Source organism: Stigmatopora argus, chromosome 12, assembly GCF_051989625.1.
Source record: "Stigmatopora argus isolate UIUO_Sarg chromosome 12, RoL_Sarg_1.0, whole genome shotgun sequence".
In the NCBI taxonomy this organism is placed as follows: domain Eukaryota; kingdom Metazoa; phylum Chordata; class Actinopteri; order Syngnathiformes; family Syngnathidae; genus Stigmatopora; species Stigmatopora argus.
This window is the reverse complement of record NC_135398.1, coordinates 745,672-763,044: the sequence shown is the minus strand read 5'-3', so window position 1 is coordinate 763,044 and position 17,373 is coordinate 745,672. Positions and strand designations below refer to the sequence as shown.

Genomic DNA, 17,373 nt, shown 5'->3' with positions numbered 1-17,373 from the left:
GGGAAACTAAAACATTACAAAATTGAATAGAAAGAAAAACTAATTTAGCAACAAATGAATGCGAGTGGAAATATTAGAGTTTCTATTAAGCAAAGAGAAAAAAATACACATTGGCTACCAGATTGAAGTTTTTATAAATTATCGGCTTCACAGACAAAATACAAAGTCCAGGTTTGATATCATTTGATGCAAACAAGAAACAACAACTACTAGATGCACACATGACGTGCACGTTTTAAAAGGCTCGAAAATGGTAAACATAGTCAAAGCTATGGCAGGTTTATCTATGTTTGTATATGCACGACGGTTATTAAGGCAATACTGAAAAAATATCAGAGGAATAAATAATGGTTGTTTCAAGAAAGTCACCCATGAAGAAGCGATGCCCATTTTTCCACAAATGAAGCAAAAAATAAAAATACATTTGAACAAAGCTGGATATTTACAAACATTTGCTAAATATCACCTTTACAAAAAAAGTCATACCTGTCCAAGTTGACCTCTTCACATATTTTTTTCACTCTTTTATATACTTTATTTTTAAACAGTTTTATTTTTGTTAAATAAATTTTAGTAAACAAAAGAGAAAAAAGTTAAATATCTCTTGGATTTAATTTTTAAAAAAGGAACAAAGTGTAGATATTGTCTGATTAAATTTTCTTAAAATGGGAAACCGTAAATATTCTTTTTCAAGTGTCTGGAATTATTTAAATTTTCTTATATTATTTTAAATATTATTTTTTGCGATCCACGGTTTTTACTTTTGGCTTAAGCTATTATTGATCAAATTCATAATCAAGTCCACATTTGAATTTAGTGCAAATTTTCACAGGCGCGTTTCTTTCAAAAGTCATTAAAAAAATGTAAACAATTTTAAAAAGCTTAGTTTAAACGTGATACTATCCTTATATACTATCCTTATCAATATTCAACTTGCAACCTCCCTATCTTGGCTTGTACTATTTACAGGCATTTATTTATACACGACACACAAACGACTCATTTACATTCACCAGTCTAAAATGATTGGACGAAAAATTCCATTTCGGACGTCTATGGCCGTCAATGGCACAAAAGCATGACCATTCGCGGACGGACCTCCCGGTTTTAATGAGTTAAGAACACTATATAATAATAATAAGAATAAGAATAATAATATGTGGTAAAAACTAAGGTGCCTCCGAAGTATAATAAACTGTAATATTGTCGTATATTGAGGGCGGAGCATTTACGCAAGGCCAAACGAGCAATTAAATAATCCTAATATACTATAACATTCTTCATCAGATTATTTTATTTAGGAAACATATCTAATGCTAGTAGTGATTATTTTGATGAAAAAATACTTGAAATATATTTGATGTATACAGAAATTTAAATAGATTATTTTCATTTAAAGATGTATTCCATACATCATTTGGTCATCTCACTTGGCGTATTATAAGATAATTATCTAAAAAAATTCATATATATATGTATAAATAGCGTAATTTTCAGACTATAAGACACTACTTTCATCTCCTACTTTGAACTACGGCTTATATGTGGACAAAATAGGGGTTGTATGATGATATACCATCATACCATGGGTGCGGCATATAGTCTCAAAATTACTATACATGTTTTCATTCTACTTAATGCGCATATACACGTGTTATTTCCATGACGACTCAAGTGCAGTATAAACAAAGGAAATTGTTCATTTTACTATACTTGGAATTCCAACTGACAATTCCTTTTCCATTCCGTTTGTCCTCACAAGGGCCGCGGGGGTGCCGGAGCCTATCTCAGTCCGCTGAATGGGTGGCCAGCCAATCACAAGGCAGAGGGAGACCAACCCGCATTCAGTCGTAGCTCGGGAAAATTTAGCGTACATTTAGCCTAGCTTGCGTGCATGTTTTGAGAGAAAACTGGAGTACCCGTAGAAAACCCATGCAGGCCTGGGAAGAACAGTCAAACTCCACACTCGCACATTTGTTTACGAGTAAGATGAAAATAAACTAAAAATAAAATAAAGTGGTTAGCGTGTCGGCCTCACAGTTCTGGGGTCGAGGGTTCGATCCCAGGTTTATGCTCATTCTGGAGTTTGAATGCTCTCCCCCGGGCTTGCGTGGGTTTATCTCCGGGTACTCTGGTTTTATCCCCTAGCCCCAAAACATGCATGCTAGGCTAATTTAGCACGCTAAATTTCCCTACCAATGAGTGATTGCTTGTCTACTTGTGCCCCATGATTGGCTGGCAACCATTTCAGAGTGTCCCCTGCCTGTGAGCTGGCTCCGGCACCCCCGTGACCCTTGTGAGGAGAAGTGATTGAGAAAATGAATGAATGAATACTACAAGACGGTAACGCCTTGGGGGTCGGCAGCCATCAAACCATCTCTGCCGATTCCCGCCCCCCTCGTTAAAATCGGATGGGATGTCACCGGCAGCCAATCAGTTTTTTTAAAAAAGCGCGCTAGCTCGCCACGGTTGGCAAAGGGTGAAAATATGGCCCAGAAACCGAGTCTCCACTAGCGACCAACCACCAGATTTGGCCACGTTTTGATGCTTACGCTTCCTTAAAGGCCAAACCTAGACTTTGAGGGGGCGGGTGCGGCATGACGGGGCGGGGCAAAGTGGGCGGAGGGTGCGGGTACGGGTGAGGGTGTGGGTACGGGTGCGGGGCGGGCCGCCCGAACAAACCTTGCAACTGGCGGTTGTGGTGGACGGCGGCATTGTCTTGGAAAAAGGGCCCCCCGCTTTGGCTTTTGAAGACGTCGTTGCCCACCTCGCGACCCGCGTCGGCGCCGCTTTTCCTCCTCAGGGTGGACTCCCGGCTGGAGGACGCGGCCGATTGGCCGTCGGAGCTGCCGTCGCTGCCCACGCTCGCCGTCCCTTCCACGGGGGTGACGCGAATGGTGGTGACCTGCTGGGGGTGGAAATGGAAAGGGGGCGAGAAGACGGCGTTGGGGGTCAGAGGATTGCAGGGGTTGCCGTCCGACAGATTGGGGAGGGACGGGTGGAAAGGGTAGACCAGATGGGGGCGCTTGCCCTCCGAGACCACTTTGCCCTCGAATGGCTCGCCCGTGACGCTCCGCCGGCCGTCCGGCGGGGGGTCGCCGAAGCCGTCGGCGTTCCGGGGCGAGTCGGCGGCGGCGCAGGCGGCGGCGAAAGGCGACTGTCGGAGGGACGGACGTTTTTCCGTGGGGGTCCAGCGCCAGGAGCCGCTGCCGTCCGTGCTGGGGGGTTTCACCACCGGCTTGTCGGATTCGGGGTGGGCTTCCACGCGGACTATGCCGCCGCCGCCGCCGCCACCGCCGCGTTCCACGGCTTGGCCTGAGGAACATAAGAGAGGTCAGTAGGTGGAGCTCTTCAGAACCGGGCGTCCAATCCGGCGGGAGCGGATCAGTTGACCTGAATACATCCCCATTCACTTCATTCTTTGACATTCTTAAATGAAAGGAAGCCATTTTATGAACAGTACTCGGATGATTCGCCTAAAGACGTTTCGCCGACGGACGTTTGACAGACGGACAGGTAAAAGCTAATATTTTCCTAGACTCACTACTAGAGAATCTACTGCAATAAGGAAGTCATTCCCATGAATTGGACACCACGCTACCTTCCATGACACCCGTGGTGGAAGCCGGCGGGGAGGGGTCTTGGTCCATCAGGGTTCGGTAGCGGATGGAGCCGCTGCAACTGACGGTGCTGCCGCCGTCTTCCGAGCGGGAGTTGAGCAAAGCCGCCGGTTTGGAAAAACCAATCACCTACAAAAGACCCAGCGTTGGTTAGCTCGAATAATGGAGAAGGCGCCACGGCTGCATCCCAATTGGGGCTCCCCGTGCTAACGGATTAGACGGAGGTCACCTGCATCAGTCGAGGCTGCCCGCCGGCGCTGAGGGGTCGGCAGGGCAGGGTGCTCTTCTCCGGCACCCTTGCCCACTGGTGCACGGCGGACATTGGGCCGTCGAAAGCGCCGCCGCCGTCTTCCGATTCGCTCTCGTCCTCCTTGACGCCGTAGTTTTCCTCCTCGGGGATGTGAACCAGCTGCGAGGAGCCGGGGCGCGACTGGACCGCGCCCCTGCCCCCGCCGGGGAAGCCCCCGCCGGGTAGGCCGCCGCCGCCCCCACCGGGGAAGCCGCCGCCCCCGTTCTGGAGTTGCCCGTTCTTATTGGGAACGCAGCCGGCGGCCATCTTGACGTAGGGGACCGGGACGTGGCCGGCGGCGGCGTCCTGCCCGCCGGCCGGGGAGAAGCGGCGGAGCTCCGCCTCCGCCGTTTGGCAAGGGTGGCGAGGGCGGGCGTCCCTCTGGGGGGACGAGGAAGCCGGCCGGATGCCGTCCATCACCTGCAGGGACAGCTTGCGTTTGTCGTTTTTGTTCTTCCACTGGCTGAGCAGTTGCTTGGATCGGGCCGAATCCATGGAGGCGTGGACGGAGGCGTGACGGCGTGGAAGGCGACCGCCGTCTGAAGAGGAGCCGCCGTGGTTCCTGTGGGGGAGGGGGCGGAGAGTTGTTTAAGAGAACAATCGGAGAGCCGGGAAAAAAAATAATAATAATGTGGTGATGTTACCTTGGCAACGTGCTGCTGTTAAAGCTTTTATCACAAGCGGTCATGGGACTGGGCGGAATCATCATCTCCAAATCGGCGTTGGTGACCTTGAGGTTGGACTGGGAAGGCTCCCGATAGGAGGCGCTCCGCGTCAGGACGGCTCTTGGTCGCTCGGGGGAAAGCCCGTGCAAAGCGCCCCTCATGCCCATGGCTTCCGCTTGGCTGGCTGTCAACATGTGCTGGGCCGCTAGAGGGCAATATCAAAACAATAGCGCCAAGTACAAACGAGGCCTATCGAGCGCTTTTCATAAAAGGTCACATTTTCCAAACCCACTTTGTAAGATCGCGTTTAATGTCAACATACCTATTTTTTTTAACCTTCGGTTGAAAACTACCCTTTTAAAAACGTCATCGGCAACCTTGTATTAAGCGACTTAGCATACTCACACCGGGCCCCGTTTCCATAAACTGCGTAGAAATGAATGTGCTAAAGTTGATTTGGTCTTGTTTAGTCGCGTTAGCCGTGTTAGCCAAACTTGTTTTGACTTTTCCATTTTCACCGAAGGCTTCCGTTTCTTTACCTTGATGGCTATTGTTGACTTCGGACTGGCAGACGCTGTGGAAAGAAGAGGGGGGAGGCTTCCTCAAGGTAAAAGACAACTTTTGCCTCTTGGACTTATCTTCTCCAGGCCGGAAGCTTCCCACCGCGAAAATTCCCTGAATCCGGAAATACGACGTCGGTGGGAAGGATAGGCACAAAAACAGCCGTGGCGTAAAGAAATCCATTTAAAGAGTCGCCGTGGACTGCTTACCAGGTAGGCGGCGACGGCTAAACCCAGGACCCAACCGCAGTAGACGTCAACGGGGTGGTTCCGGAACTGGATGACCCGGGTTAGTCCAGAGAGGATGGCCAACATGATGAAAGAAAAGACCAAGAGAGGCTTCAGTAGCTTGGTGGAATCCGTCAGCACTGTGTTTAAATACATCTGAAACATAGTTCAAAACACCACTTAGCATTTGTTGATATTACTACTATTAAAAAACAGAAATCATTGGTCACCTGTCGACATGTATGATGCAAAATGAGGGTTTTGAGTCGTGGCTGGTAGCCACATCAACTTAAAATGCTAATGTCGAGCTAACATGATCCCAAAATACTGAGATTAATGACGGCGTGCGTGGACTTACCGAGACGTAAACGGCAGCAAAGCCGGCCACAGACGCGTGCTGAGAGGGGAAAGACTTCCTGAAAATAAGGAGTCAAATGTGGTCAATCAAAGCCAAAATGCAGACTTTGCATTCATGAAAACTTAGCTTCTAGACACATTATGCTAATATAATATAATCCTGAAATGGTAGTGGCATGGTAATGCATTACCTGGCATTGCTAATGCTAATATAAAATGAACCTGAAATGGAAATACATTATCCCAAAATGCTAATGGTAACATAGCATCCTGAAATGGTAGTGACATGGTAATATTATTATCCTGAAATGCTAATGCTAAGATAACACGAGTAATACGTCATCCTGCACTGCTCATGCTATCCTGAAATGGTCACGTATTTGTTTTGATTCAAATCTTATTGGATAAACAAAAGGTGAGCTCTACAGACAACAAATATTTACCTCCCGGCAACGATGAGACGGCTATCTTGTCCGGAACAAATATCGTCCAGGATGAAAGCTTCGTCGCAGGTGGATACGTTGATGTGGCTTAAGTTGGGTTTGCACACGTCCAGCCAGAACGGGGTGTGCTGTCCGGTGGAAAGTTGAAAAATGTCCGTCATCAGTGCGGTCACGCACAGGCCGAAGATGTGGACGCCTGGGAAAAAGACAGAACTGCAGATTAGAAGCCACTCGTCCAAATAAAAAATACACATTTTAAAATAGCATATCATGTAAGTAGGCATCTGTTTACATTTTTTCAGAAAACTAGCAACTGAGAAAAAAAGAAGACATATATACATACGGACAGTGAGTGGTCATAGAGAACAAATAGAAAAGTCTCAGGACCAGCCAAACAATAAGTGGGCCATATTGTTGGGGAAAATACGGTAACCTCAATTTTGCTGTTTTTCCAGCCAATTTGATCAGACGCGGACGGGCAAAGATTTTGAGGCCCCAAACGAGGCCCCCGAGGACCTTAATTGCACCAAATGGTGCTTTCAGAAGAGAAGAAAAGAGCAGGTGGACCGACCGGGTGACTTGCAACTCCGTGTCATATGTGCCAAGGTAGACTAAAAACCCAGATTGAGAAATCAATGAAGCTACACGCAAACAAACAAAAAAACCTTTAGAGGCTAAATTAAAACAGATGGCGGCAATCACAGGTGGTGTGGCGTCGCTTTACTGCCGGACTTACGCGGCGACGCCGACAGCCAAATACGAGAGGAACTTGACTCCATTCGGCTGGTATACAAAGGAAAAGAAGAGGGAAAGTTGGCCTGTTTTGGCTTGTTTTGCTCACCTGTGAAGCGAACCACTCTGCGAATGTAAGAGTTGAAATTGCAGCCGGCGGCGCCGATGCTGGCCTCCGTCGGACGACGGTCGCCGGGTGGCCTCCTGGAGAGGTAGCAGAAGAGGATGGCCTCTCCTATCAGGATCTAAGTCAAAGAAAAACAAAACTTGCTTTAATCAATTGTTCCTGGAATCGAGTGCACTTTTTTCATTGTAGCATTCAAAACTAAGACCTGCCCCCAAACCTTTTTTGTCTCCCTTGATGACTGAATTTGAATAAAAAGATGGACATCAAAAAGCATTGGGGGAGTAAATAATAATGATAAGAAAAATACAATTATAGATGGAAAATTACAAAAACATCAAAAAAAGAGGAAACCTTAGTTAATCAATTGAAAACAAAAATGTGTCCTTCCTTTTTGATACTTTAATTTCATTCTTAACTTTAATTTTCTATCATTGCTACATTTGATGTACTTGGGTGTTAGACGTCCAGTCCATTTGAAGTGGGAGGGTTGGCAGCAAATGAACGAACGTCCGTTTAATCGTTGCCAACCCCCCAGTTCACGTGGATTGGACATCTACGTAACGTTTTAACTTGTTTCAATTCACAGCAGCACCACCTGATGCTAGCTAGCTAGCGGATAGCATCTGGAACATATAAGTAAGTGCGTGGTACTCACGGTCGTGGTAGGAATGGCAAAGGCCAAGCTAAAAAGCAGAGGCAGAGGACAAACGTCTTTTTGCGACGTGACGTAGGGCAGAGAAAGACTTTTGTCGTTGCAGCTGTACCCAGAATGCACTGGCTGGAAAAGATCTGTTAGCTCCAGGAAGTAGAGACTGATGACAGATAGCGCTAGGATAGGTATCTGCCAAAAAAAGACAGACAAAAACAGTCAAGTTAGAAGAAAACATCAATGAAATGTGCTATGAAACATATTTTCTATCCCAATTAAAAGGGTTACTTTGGAGAAAAATACTAGTGTCTGCACTGGATAGTTTTAAGTTGCAGCACTACTTGATGCATGAAACACGGTCCCCATGATTGTTATTTTCCAACAAACATTTCAAAATGCATTTTATCGTGGCGTATGGCGATGTGTTATTTCTTTAGCGTACGTTGCACGGGTGATATTTTCCCTATTTGGCCGGAGCGCGCGGCTACAAAAATAAACCTCATTCGGTCCTTCGTTGTTGCCTAGCAGCCGTTAGCGGGTAGGATGATATGACACAGTGAGAAATAAATGCGGGCACATAGCAACGGACAAGAAAAAGAAAGGAAACTGAAGAAGAAAAATCTGCCATACAGAGAAAAAAAATCCTTACTCTAATTGATATTTCAACATTTGTAGATGCATGCTGCTTCAGGCTGATTTTATGCCATTAATCTCAAAGAAAATACATACAACAATCATTATTTCTATATAAATATAAATGTGCCAAAGGCCTATTTTTGCATGCGAGCCCTGGTCCTTGGATTTTGAGCATCTGCTGATACGATACCAAGGAAAATGTATTAAAGAGGGGAAGGGGGCAGAATGTCCAAATGTAAATGTTTTTCTATATATTTTTGCAATATACCTCTGTATTATTTTCATTTATATAAGGACTAAGCAAGATTTTAAACGAGCTCTTGTGTGGGTGGTATCACATGACTGAGGTCATCTGAGGTGTTTGCTAAAATTTATTGAAATATGTCCACATTTAACCCCCCCCCCCCCCCCCCCCCCCAAATAAAAGCAACGAGCTACCAAGATATTTACAATTTATTTTAGTGTTCAGTTAGGCTAATGGCACGCTTATCTGTCTCCAGGCACCCTGCGATTGGCTAGCAACCCATTCCCCCCTGCTGCCCACATTTGGCTGGGATAGGTTCCAGCACCCCCGCGAACACAAAAAAAATTTTTTAAAAAGAAAGAGTTTCCATTCAACTTTCCGGGAGAATTTGACCAAATCTGCATCCCTAATATACACCTATTGACTGAGCCTGATTCGATCGATCGTCTCAATGATTGGAACGCGATTGTCATCACCAAATCTAATTGGTAACGAATGAGTGAAGATGAGAACGTTAAGCTTCAGCCCCCTCCCGAGAGACGATAGATGAAGGTAATAACAACAACAACAACAAAAAATACAAGCAAAAAAAAATCTACTCACCTCTACAAAATAAAAACATGGCAGCAGCGTTACGCTGTCCTTTGTCTCCTTTCCAAATTGGAGACGTTCCATCCCGATCTACTGTTTCTGAGCTTCCCGTTTTCCTGAGAGACGAGGCGCTCGATCTCCACCGTCCGTCCGTCCGTCCGTCCTTCCTTCCAAAAATGCTGTCCTTTCTCCCCTCCTGCACAATGACTATCTGTGCTGTGGTGACCTAGAGCTGGCGGCGCTCGGCGGTCCTAAACGCCCGGATTTGGACGCGCGTCCTTGGCATGACGTCCGAACGCCAACTGTTACCGAAAGACAGAAGGAGGAACGTTGGAAGGAGCGGCGAGAAACGGCGAGGTGTACGGCGATTGGGCGCTTCCGCGCTCCGCTCCGTGACCACACATCGGTGTTAGTTAGTTCGTTAGTTAGCTAGTTAGTTAGTTAATGGGCTAGCTAACTTGCGGACGAATCTAGCCGCGCGAACGCGCGAGAACGAGCCCACGCACGTTGTTGCGCGTGCGCTCGTGAACCACCTAGAGCACGACCTGCCCTATTTGGGAACTATGCATGCACTACTTTGATAGACGTCCAATCTGCTAGAGGTGGGAGATACGGCAGCGAACGAAAATGCGTTCATTTTGGCCAAGGCAAATGTGACGGTTTTTTTCGGGGGGGGGGGGGGGGGGGGGGGGCAAATACGTCCATTCGTTCGGTGCCAAACTCCCAGTTCAAATGGATTCGACGTTTAGTAGCGATAAACTAAATGAAATTGGACGTCTCTCACTGTCAATACGGACAAATCAAATATCAAATTTGCTCTCCCTTTCCAAAATGCACCCGCCCACCAATTTCTCTCTCAGGAGTAGCCGTTCGTTTATTCGCTAGCTTCCCTCCCAATTTGTATTTGGACGTCTATCACCGTCAATTGTCGGTTTGGAGTCAACATATCCAATCACGTGCCTGGTTTCACCATTCCGCTAGGAATTTCAACGAGCTCCTCAAGAATGTATCTTTTAGGCAATGCAGTTACCCAAACACAGCAACAGGTGGCGGTCATGGCGCCTATGGGACGAAGAAGAAGCAGAAGAAAAAGGGGCTTGTTTACCTTTCGTTTTCGCTGGTCTGCTTGCTCGTGAAGAACTTGACAAATGGAGAAGAACTTTGACCAGTGGAAGAAACGGTGCCTGAGCAAAGCCGACCTGAGCAAAAAAGCCAGCGTGGATGAAGATATCGTTCATTTGGTGTCTTTGCTCAATAGCCACGAGGACTATTTCACAACCAGCTCGTGCTCCGGACGAATTACTGTCATGGATGCGGTGAGCGAGGAAAGCTTGGAAATTCTTTCACACAAAAAAAAATATAAATAATACAAATACAACCATCCCTTTGTAACGTTTTTAGCATATAAACTAAAAATGGTAAAGTATAGAAGGCTTTAAAAAAAATCGCACAACAACACAGATTATAGGGGATGGAAAAGCCCATTGTTTTTGCTTACCCATATTTTTGATCAATTGGAGTGGGATCTAAAGTTTGAAGCCACCTATCAGTCAATGGCAAGGCGTGGAACCCTCAGAGCTACTTCATATTTCACTTGCAAGTCATCAAAGATGTCAACCTAAGAAGTACAAATCAAGTCTACTCGTTATTTTTCGTCCTTCATGAAAAGTCCTTATCATTGAAATCAACAAGTGACCTAAGCCACTTGTTTTGAATTTAAGATCAGCTTCAAAACTCAATTTTCTGTGAGAATAGCTCCAAAAACAAAGCAAAGCATACATATGATAAGTGCCTACATTTAGATAAATACATTCATTTTGGGCCATTGTTTTTGTTCATCTGTTTAAGGCTCCCGAACGCTGCGGTGTGCCAAAGAAAGATCTGACCTGGCTTTTTGTCTCGCACAGCAAATGCAAATTTGAGGATGTGGTGAGTATTTCTTTTTCTCACAAACATATTCAAAGGTGTGTTTAAATATATTTTATATTACAGTTGTACTCTGTTAATGGGATGCTTTTGCTTGACAGACGGCGGCTTTGGACAAGTCTTGTGGGAACGCCGTCCTGAAATTCGAACCTTTTGTGCTCCACGTTCAGTGTCGGACACTGGAGGACGCGCAATTGTTGGTGAGGACAAAAAGGGGCTGCAAATGATTTTCATCAGCAAGTTCAGATGAACCAAGACCCAAACAAGATGTGACACAAAACCGCCGTCTTTCCAATAGCTATAGCAACTACGTCAACAAAGAATCCAATTATATTCCATCCCGAGACCCCCCAAAAAATCACAATGGTACTTTGGTTTGTTGTGTATTCATCCCCGGAATATACTTACCAAATTTCAGTCTGATCCATGAATCCACGAATAATGGAGTAGTGAGTGACTTTTAGAGTCCTCCGTCCAAGCAGTCTCTGCAGAAATAAATTGTTTTTCTTAAAAATAATTAACATTCATTTTTTCACAAAGTTTGTTTTCCTATGTTTTTTAGCTTTCGGCCGGTGTCCAATCCGGCTTCAGGAACTCCGGTATCAGTTTGGGCAAGACGGGGAAGATCATGATGGTACAGTAAAACACTGATTTTGAAAAACTTAACATTTGATGTGTGTCCAGACCTAAAAGAGTTAACTTTTGTATTTTTTTTTCTTTGGTAGGCAGTCCGCTGCACCCATGGTCTGGAAGTTCCGCTGAGTAAACAAGGAAGCGTCTTGGTTTCACAAGAATATATCCAATTTTTAATTGAAATTGCCAATGAAAAGATGGAGGAAAACTTGCGACGAATTGAAAGGTCAGTATTGTGCTTCCTCAGGGTGCCATGAAATACTAATGCAAGTGACTTTGGACACAAATCCATGCCAAAAAAGAAAGGGCTTGAAAATTACATTAGCTCTAGTTAGCCATTTCTCAGTTGCCTTTGGCTACACGCACAGAAAAAAAAATCTAAAAAGATGAAGTCAACCTGAAAATGCACATTTCCACTACTATGTTGTCTATCGGCTGTCTCTTGTGGCCGTGTGCGCATGCTAGACGGTTAGCACAGCATGAGAAATCTAGAATAGACATCACAACCAGAATGGACAATTTTTTAATCAGTCGCCATTTCACAGCAGCTTTTAAACGTCCTTTCTCTAGGTTTTACCAGCGTATCCAGACAACCGGGATGACAAACAGACGACCCAAACGAGCAGACAGAGAAGAAAGGCTAACGACCGAGGACAATCGGTCAATAACGCCCGGGCAGAAGAAAGACAAACCCAGCCGTCAAAGCGACCATTGCCAGAGTGGAAGTATGGTGGCGATGGATGAAGATCTGCATCTATCGCAATGGCTCAACGGTGCTCTTTGATTTGGAGTCGCATCTCAGGAGATCTGGGAACATTTATTTATTAACAATGACAAAAAGTCCCCATTATTTTTTTAATTTACAGTGAGTCATGGGAACAATTTTGTGATTTACCAACAGCCCCTATGAAAAAATGTCCACTAGTGCTTGCTCTACCTTTTGTTACTTGAAGTAAAAAACACAAGATGTTGGCTTTAAGGGGTGTCAATTTTTTTCCCCCTGAGGGCTTTTAAAAGAACAACAAAGCTTGAAGTCCTTCCACTTTTAATGTGACAAAATGGCACTTACACATCAGATGAAAATTAATTGGATTTGAAGTGGAACGACAACACAAAAACTGTACACGGATGGAAAATTGCCCAACGACAGAGCCTATTGGCTTAGGAAATTATTCATTCATCAAACTAGATGCTGATTTAATTAGTGTTGCACCGATACTATTTCATGGCTATTCTGACCAAATCCAATATTGGAGGTTGTTTAATATTTTTGGGGTTTAAAAAAAAAATCAGCCATATGCTTTTTTTAAAGCACATTGATGATGAAATACATTTGAAACTGATGATCTAAATGTAAACCAGATCTGGAATAGTACATATTGCGCATCATTTTATATTTTTGTACTCCCAATACCGATGACATTGTTTTAGCTACATTTAGTATCGGAGCAACAATAAATATAATTGCAATCGTCGGGCAAAAACCTTCATTTTTACACCGTGGAGTGCCACTCGTTTTGGGTGCCATTGACAAAGATAGAAACCCAAATGGTTTTGTCAAATCCATTCGCTTGGCTCCCAAGACTACGAGATCAAATTTAAAATTCTCGCCCCAATGGAAGTAAAACTACAAAAAAAGGGGGAAGGGGTTGGTTGCATGAAGACAAGTACAGTCAATTTATTGTTGAAAACCCCATTATGAACAGAATGACTACTAGCTTGCGCGTTGTACCCGTCGGGCACTGCGCTGCGCTAGTCTACTAATGGCTACTGGGGGGAAAAAAAAAACACAAAGATATAAGAAAAGTTTCTTTTTACAAGAGTCATTTCGGGAGGATCCCCCATCCCACCCCCCAAAAAAAACTCGCCCGTCCGTTTTTCGCCAGATACAGTTCACCTTCTTTGCGTGGAGACGCTCCAAAGCTCCACTTGGCCACGGGGGCTGGCTGCACTACTTGTGTTCTTTGGTGGGGGCAAAGTATAGTTCCATGGGTTTGTTGACCTTCCAGTACTTTTCGCTGACCAGCTCCAAAGAGAAGGAACCGTTCAGAACCTGTGCCAACATTTTACAAAGTCATATGCGGCAGAGATCTGAGAGAAGTCAGCTAGTACTCATGAACTCGAAATTTAGCACTATAGCGAGCCAGAAGGAAAAATCTGAGCACTAACCTATTGAATTATGGGCTAAGACTCACCACGGGGTTTTAACATCAGTTTTAAATGAATTGATGTGGTCTTGCGTATGGCTATTTTCCATTGAATGCATTACTCAGGCCAAGTATTGACTGGACATTGTTAAAGTACGACCAAAACATACACAATCCTTTCAATGTTGGCGCCATCTGACCGTCAATATGTGCATTGCAAGAACAGGTCTTTTTGCGGCCATAGACGTGTCACATGTTGCCAGAAAGTATCGTTCGTACTCACCGTGAACTGGTTTCCGGCGGTGGGTATGTAGATGGTGTACTGCTTCTCCGAGGCCGCGTCCACGTTGACGGGACTGGCCTCGGTGTTCCTTCGGAGCTCCTCCAGGGCCAGACGCACGGCCAGGTACTTGGACAGGTGATCCACCGTGGCGTTCCCGGATGTCTTGATGTAGCGGGGCACAAACTCCACGCTGCGCAAAAACCGGGACGGATATTTCAGCACGTCCGCTCGGCGGTCAGATACGTATGTAGGGCGGCGTCTTTCGGCACGGCCACCTGTTGTGACCGTCGTCCTTCTCCATCAGGGTGGGATGGGGCCTGAAAACCAATTCGATCTCGCTGGCGCCGCTGTCGATCACCGAGTCGCCGCCGCCGTTCTCCGCGGCGTTGTCCATGTCCAGCCCGCTGTCGTCGCTGGTCTTGGTGCGCTTTATGCTGGGGCCGGCCTCCTGCAAAGTGCACGGGTCAACAATGCTCGGATAAAACACAGATCCCTTTCGTCAGACGACGCCGATACCGAGCCGGACCGATGGCTAACCTGATTGCTGTGGACGGACGCATTGCTGCAATGCGAAGAGTCGCCGTTGTCTTCGGCCCCGCTGCCGTTCTCCACCGTTTGCCTTTTGCCGCGCTGCAGTCTGACGGGAAAACGAGTCGAAATGGAGCAGAGCCCACGCTTACTTTTTCCCATCGACACAATAAGACATCTTGGCCAAGCACGCCGATTTGACATTTTCTTTATCGTAGTGATTGCCCGTTACAGGGTTATTTTGGCCAATATTTGCCAATTTGACGTGTATCGATATCGGCCTTTTTGTAATCCGACTGGTCGATATGAAGAAATCAATTTAAAAGTGGGTTATTTGAGCTCAGATGCAGCCGGGCTCTCGCTAACAAACGACCTGTCACAGCTTGCATTTTTTTTAGACTTTTACTGCAAATTAATATTGTTATCGGCCCCCTCCAACTACTAGTAATCGGTGCCAGTCGATCACGAGTACACAGAAATGCGGTCAACCACAGTGGCTTCCTATAACTATTAAACTGAGGTGCGCAGGTGAGAAGGGTTTACCTGGTGATAGCCTGGATCTTGAGTCCTTCCTCGATGCTGTCGGAAAGTGCTTGCTGGTTGTTATGTTTGCTGATGCGAGCCAGCACTCTTTCCTGGTGCGCTTCGTACTCGTCTCGGCTAGGGTAAATCTTGCCTAAAAGGGGGGTGGGGGAGAACCATGTAAATAGAGCGCCATTTGTGCTTCGTGTCGCCCGCTACGTGCCATAGTAGAACAAAAATAGGACACCTACAACAGTCGTTTTTTTGGGACACTCAAGGGTCACAGTCTTTCTTGCATAATGACATGGCTGACATTGTATTTCAAACAATTCCCCTTTCCCAAACGGAGAGCGTAAAAACACTTACTGATCAGCGCGTCGAAATTCGGGTCAGGACGCAGCGACCTCTTGGAAACCAATTTCTTGCGACACGTAGGACATTCTTTATTGCTAAAATCACAAATAGCAACATGCTCATCTTTCACTTCCTTTGGCGGCGAGTTAAAAATGAGAAATGACGGATTAGAAGAAAAAATAAAATGGACTCACCCAGATCGCAAAGCCGTGATAATGCAATCGGCACAGAAGCGGTGAAGGCATTCTTTGGTCGTCATGGTGTTTTTCAGCATGTCCAGGCAAATGGGACACATGAGTTCGCTGTGTAGCGACCTGGGCGAAACGGCAATCTCCAACCCGTCCGTGATGGCTTCCTACAAAACGGCGAATTCGTTTTAGACTGGTGAATTACAAATGAGCATCGTTCAACCTTTTACCTGAGGAGTTCTTTGCAGTTCATAAAGGCTCAACTCCCAGGTCTTACTCAGGGCTTGAACCCCGTTGGTCTGCACCGTTTGAGTCATCGCCGTAGAACTGAAACGTAAAGTCTGGATTAATATTAGTCTTTCCATTTTGGAATATTAGCCACAAATGAAAAACATCTCCCGGTGAATATTTTGGAATACATAACACAAATAACAATATTTACAAGGTATGTAGTGCCGTGTGAAAACATGTTATATCGTTGCAAATATTGAACAACCGGCAGTCCTATATAAAAATGATACCGTAAAATACAATAGAAAAGGCTATCGAGAATGTTATTAAATGGAATTTCAAAGAGCAAAGCTGTTACAAGTCAGCTGTTTAATTACGCCAAGTGTTTCCGAACGTGTTTATGCAGGAAAAAAGGCCCAATTGTCGGAACCTCCGCCCTTAAATTTAATTTCTCAATGTTTGTATGAAATGACATCTCAGGCTCATCATGATTAAACAAAAAGTAGGCCAATGCTAACCACCTTCGCCATTAGGCTACGGCGTTTCGATGCTAATAACAGAGACGTGACATTTTATCAAAAGAACACGACGCGCGGAAACACCAAATGAATCATTTTGTATTCACCGGGGCAACAATTTAATGAACGCGTTGTCAAATTAATCGTCAGCATCAATAATGTGCAAAAGAATTAGCTAGGCTAGTCGTTGACATGGAAAACAACAACAGTGTCCGACCTAATTAACTCAACGAGCCCGAGTATAAAACCCACAAGGGAAGATTTGGAGACTTTTAAAGGCCAAATAACATACGCATGACACAAAGATAGACGCTAATAACGTATTTTGCAGAGAATGATAAAGGACTCCGTACTTACCTAAAGGTTTACGTCGATCGAAAAAGAATACGTTTTGGTTCATGTAATATGGCCGAGAAGGGGGCTTTCTTCTTCGCCGTCTCCTATTGTCTTACATGGTGGTTAGTGAGCACTTGAGGCCACGAGCGCCACCCCGTGGATGATCACCGCCCAACAATTCAAAAGGCTGAATCATAAGGCGCTCCTTAGTGCCAGGTTAGAAAAATAAAATACTAGTATTGGTAAATTTACTCATCTATAGGTAAAGAAATGATTTTATTCCATTAAAAAAGTCGCAATATAGATGAGTAATATGTGGATACGTATAAAAAATGTCCTTGATTGATCCATATGGGGGAAATCCAAATCAGAGACAAAATTTAGACAAATATGGTAATACAATCACATATGTATATATACAGGATAATAAGTATAAAATACGTAGAGGTAAAGAATACTAAACTGTACCTGTAATTGTCTACTATGTATCCACATTTTACTAATCTGAAGTGCAGTTTACAAAACTATACCCATATATTAATACATTATGGGTTCAGCTTACTAAC

At 45.0% G+C, this 17,373-nt stretch overlaps 3 protein-coding genes across 4 annotated transcripts; 1 reads left to right on the top strand and 2 right to left on the bottom strand.

Annotated features, from left to right (window-relative positions):
• Positions 1 to 115: 115 nt before the first annotated feature.
• Positions 116 to 10,396, bottom strand: LOC144085858 (phospholipid phosphatase-related protein type 4-like). The gene is made up of 12 exons (XM_077615521.1): positions 10,247 to 10,396; positions 9,154 to 9,443; positions 7,677 to 7,862; positions 7,004 to 7,139; positions 6,163 to 6,358; positions 5,721 to 5,778; positions 5,345 to 5,518; positions 5,114 to 5,249; positions 4,554 to 4,779; positions 3,850 to 4,471; positions 3,602 to 3,749; positions 116 to 3,315 (listed from the first exon to the last, which is right to left on the bottom strand). The coding sequence occupies exons 2-12, from the start codon at positions 9,223 to 9,225 to the stop codon at positions 2,549 to 2,551; spliced, it is 2,721 nt and encodes a 906-aa protein (XP_077471647.1). The 5' UTR covers positions 9,226 to 9,443; positions 10,247 to 10,396; the 3' UTR covers positions 116 to 2,548.
• tyw3 (tRNA-yW synthesizing protein 3 homolog (S. cerevisiae)) lies at positions 9,847 to 12,679 on the top strand. The gene is made up of 6 exons (XM_077615533.1): positions 9,847 to 10,457; positions 10,990 to 11,070; positions 11,169 to 11,267; positions 11,630 to 11,701; positions 11,793 to 11,926; positions 12,271 to 12,679. The coding sequence occupies exons 1-6, from the start codon at positions 10,290 to 10,292 to the stop codon at positions 12,482 to 12,484; spliced, it is 768 nt and encodes a 255-aa protein (XP_077471659.1). The 5' UTR covers positions 9,847 to 10,289; the 3' UTR covers positions 12,485 to 12,679.
• Positions 12,680 to 12,728: 49 nt separating this feature from the next.
• Positions 12,729 to 17,330, bottom strand: rnf2 (ring finger protein 2). Of its 2 annotated transcripts, none has more exons than XM_077615530.1 (9): positions 16,829 to 17,330; positions 15,953 to 16,049; positions 15,729 to 15,889; positions 15,547 to 15,629; positions 15,202 to 15,334; positions 14,668 to 14,767; positions 14,406 to 14,578; positions 14,131 to 14,320; positions 12,729 to 13,753 (listed from the first exon to the last, which is right to left on the bottom strand). In XM_077615530.1, exons 2-9 carry the CDS (start codon positions 16,037 to 16,039, stop codon positions 13,652 to 13,654), a joined length of 1,029 nt encoding a protein of 342 aa, XP_077471656.1. In that variant the 5' UTR covers positions 16,040 to 16,049; positions 16,829 to 17,330; the 3' UTR covers positions 12,729 to 13,651. The 2 variants fall into 2 exon arrangements, with proteins under 2 accessions (XP_077471656.1, XP_077471657.1); XM_077615531.1 differs by lacking the exon at positions 16,829 to 17,330 and adding an exon at positions 16,689 to 16,715.
• Between the last annotated feature and the right edge of the window lie 43 nt (positions 17,331 to 17,373).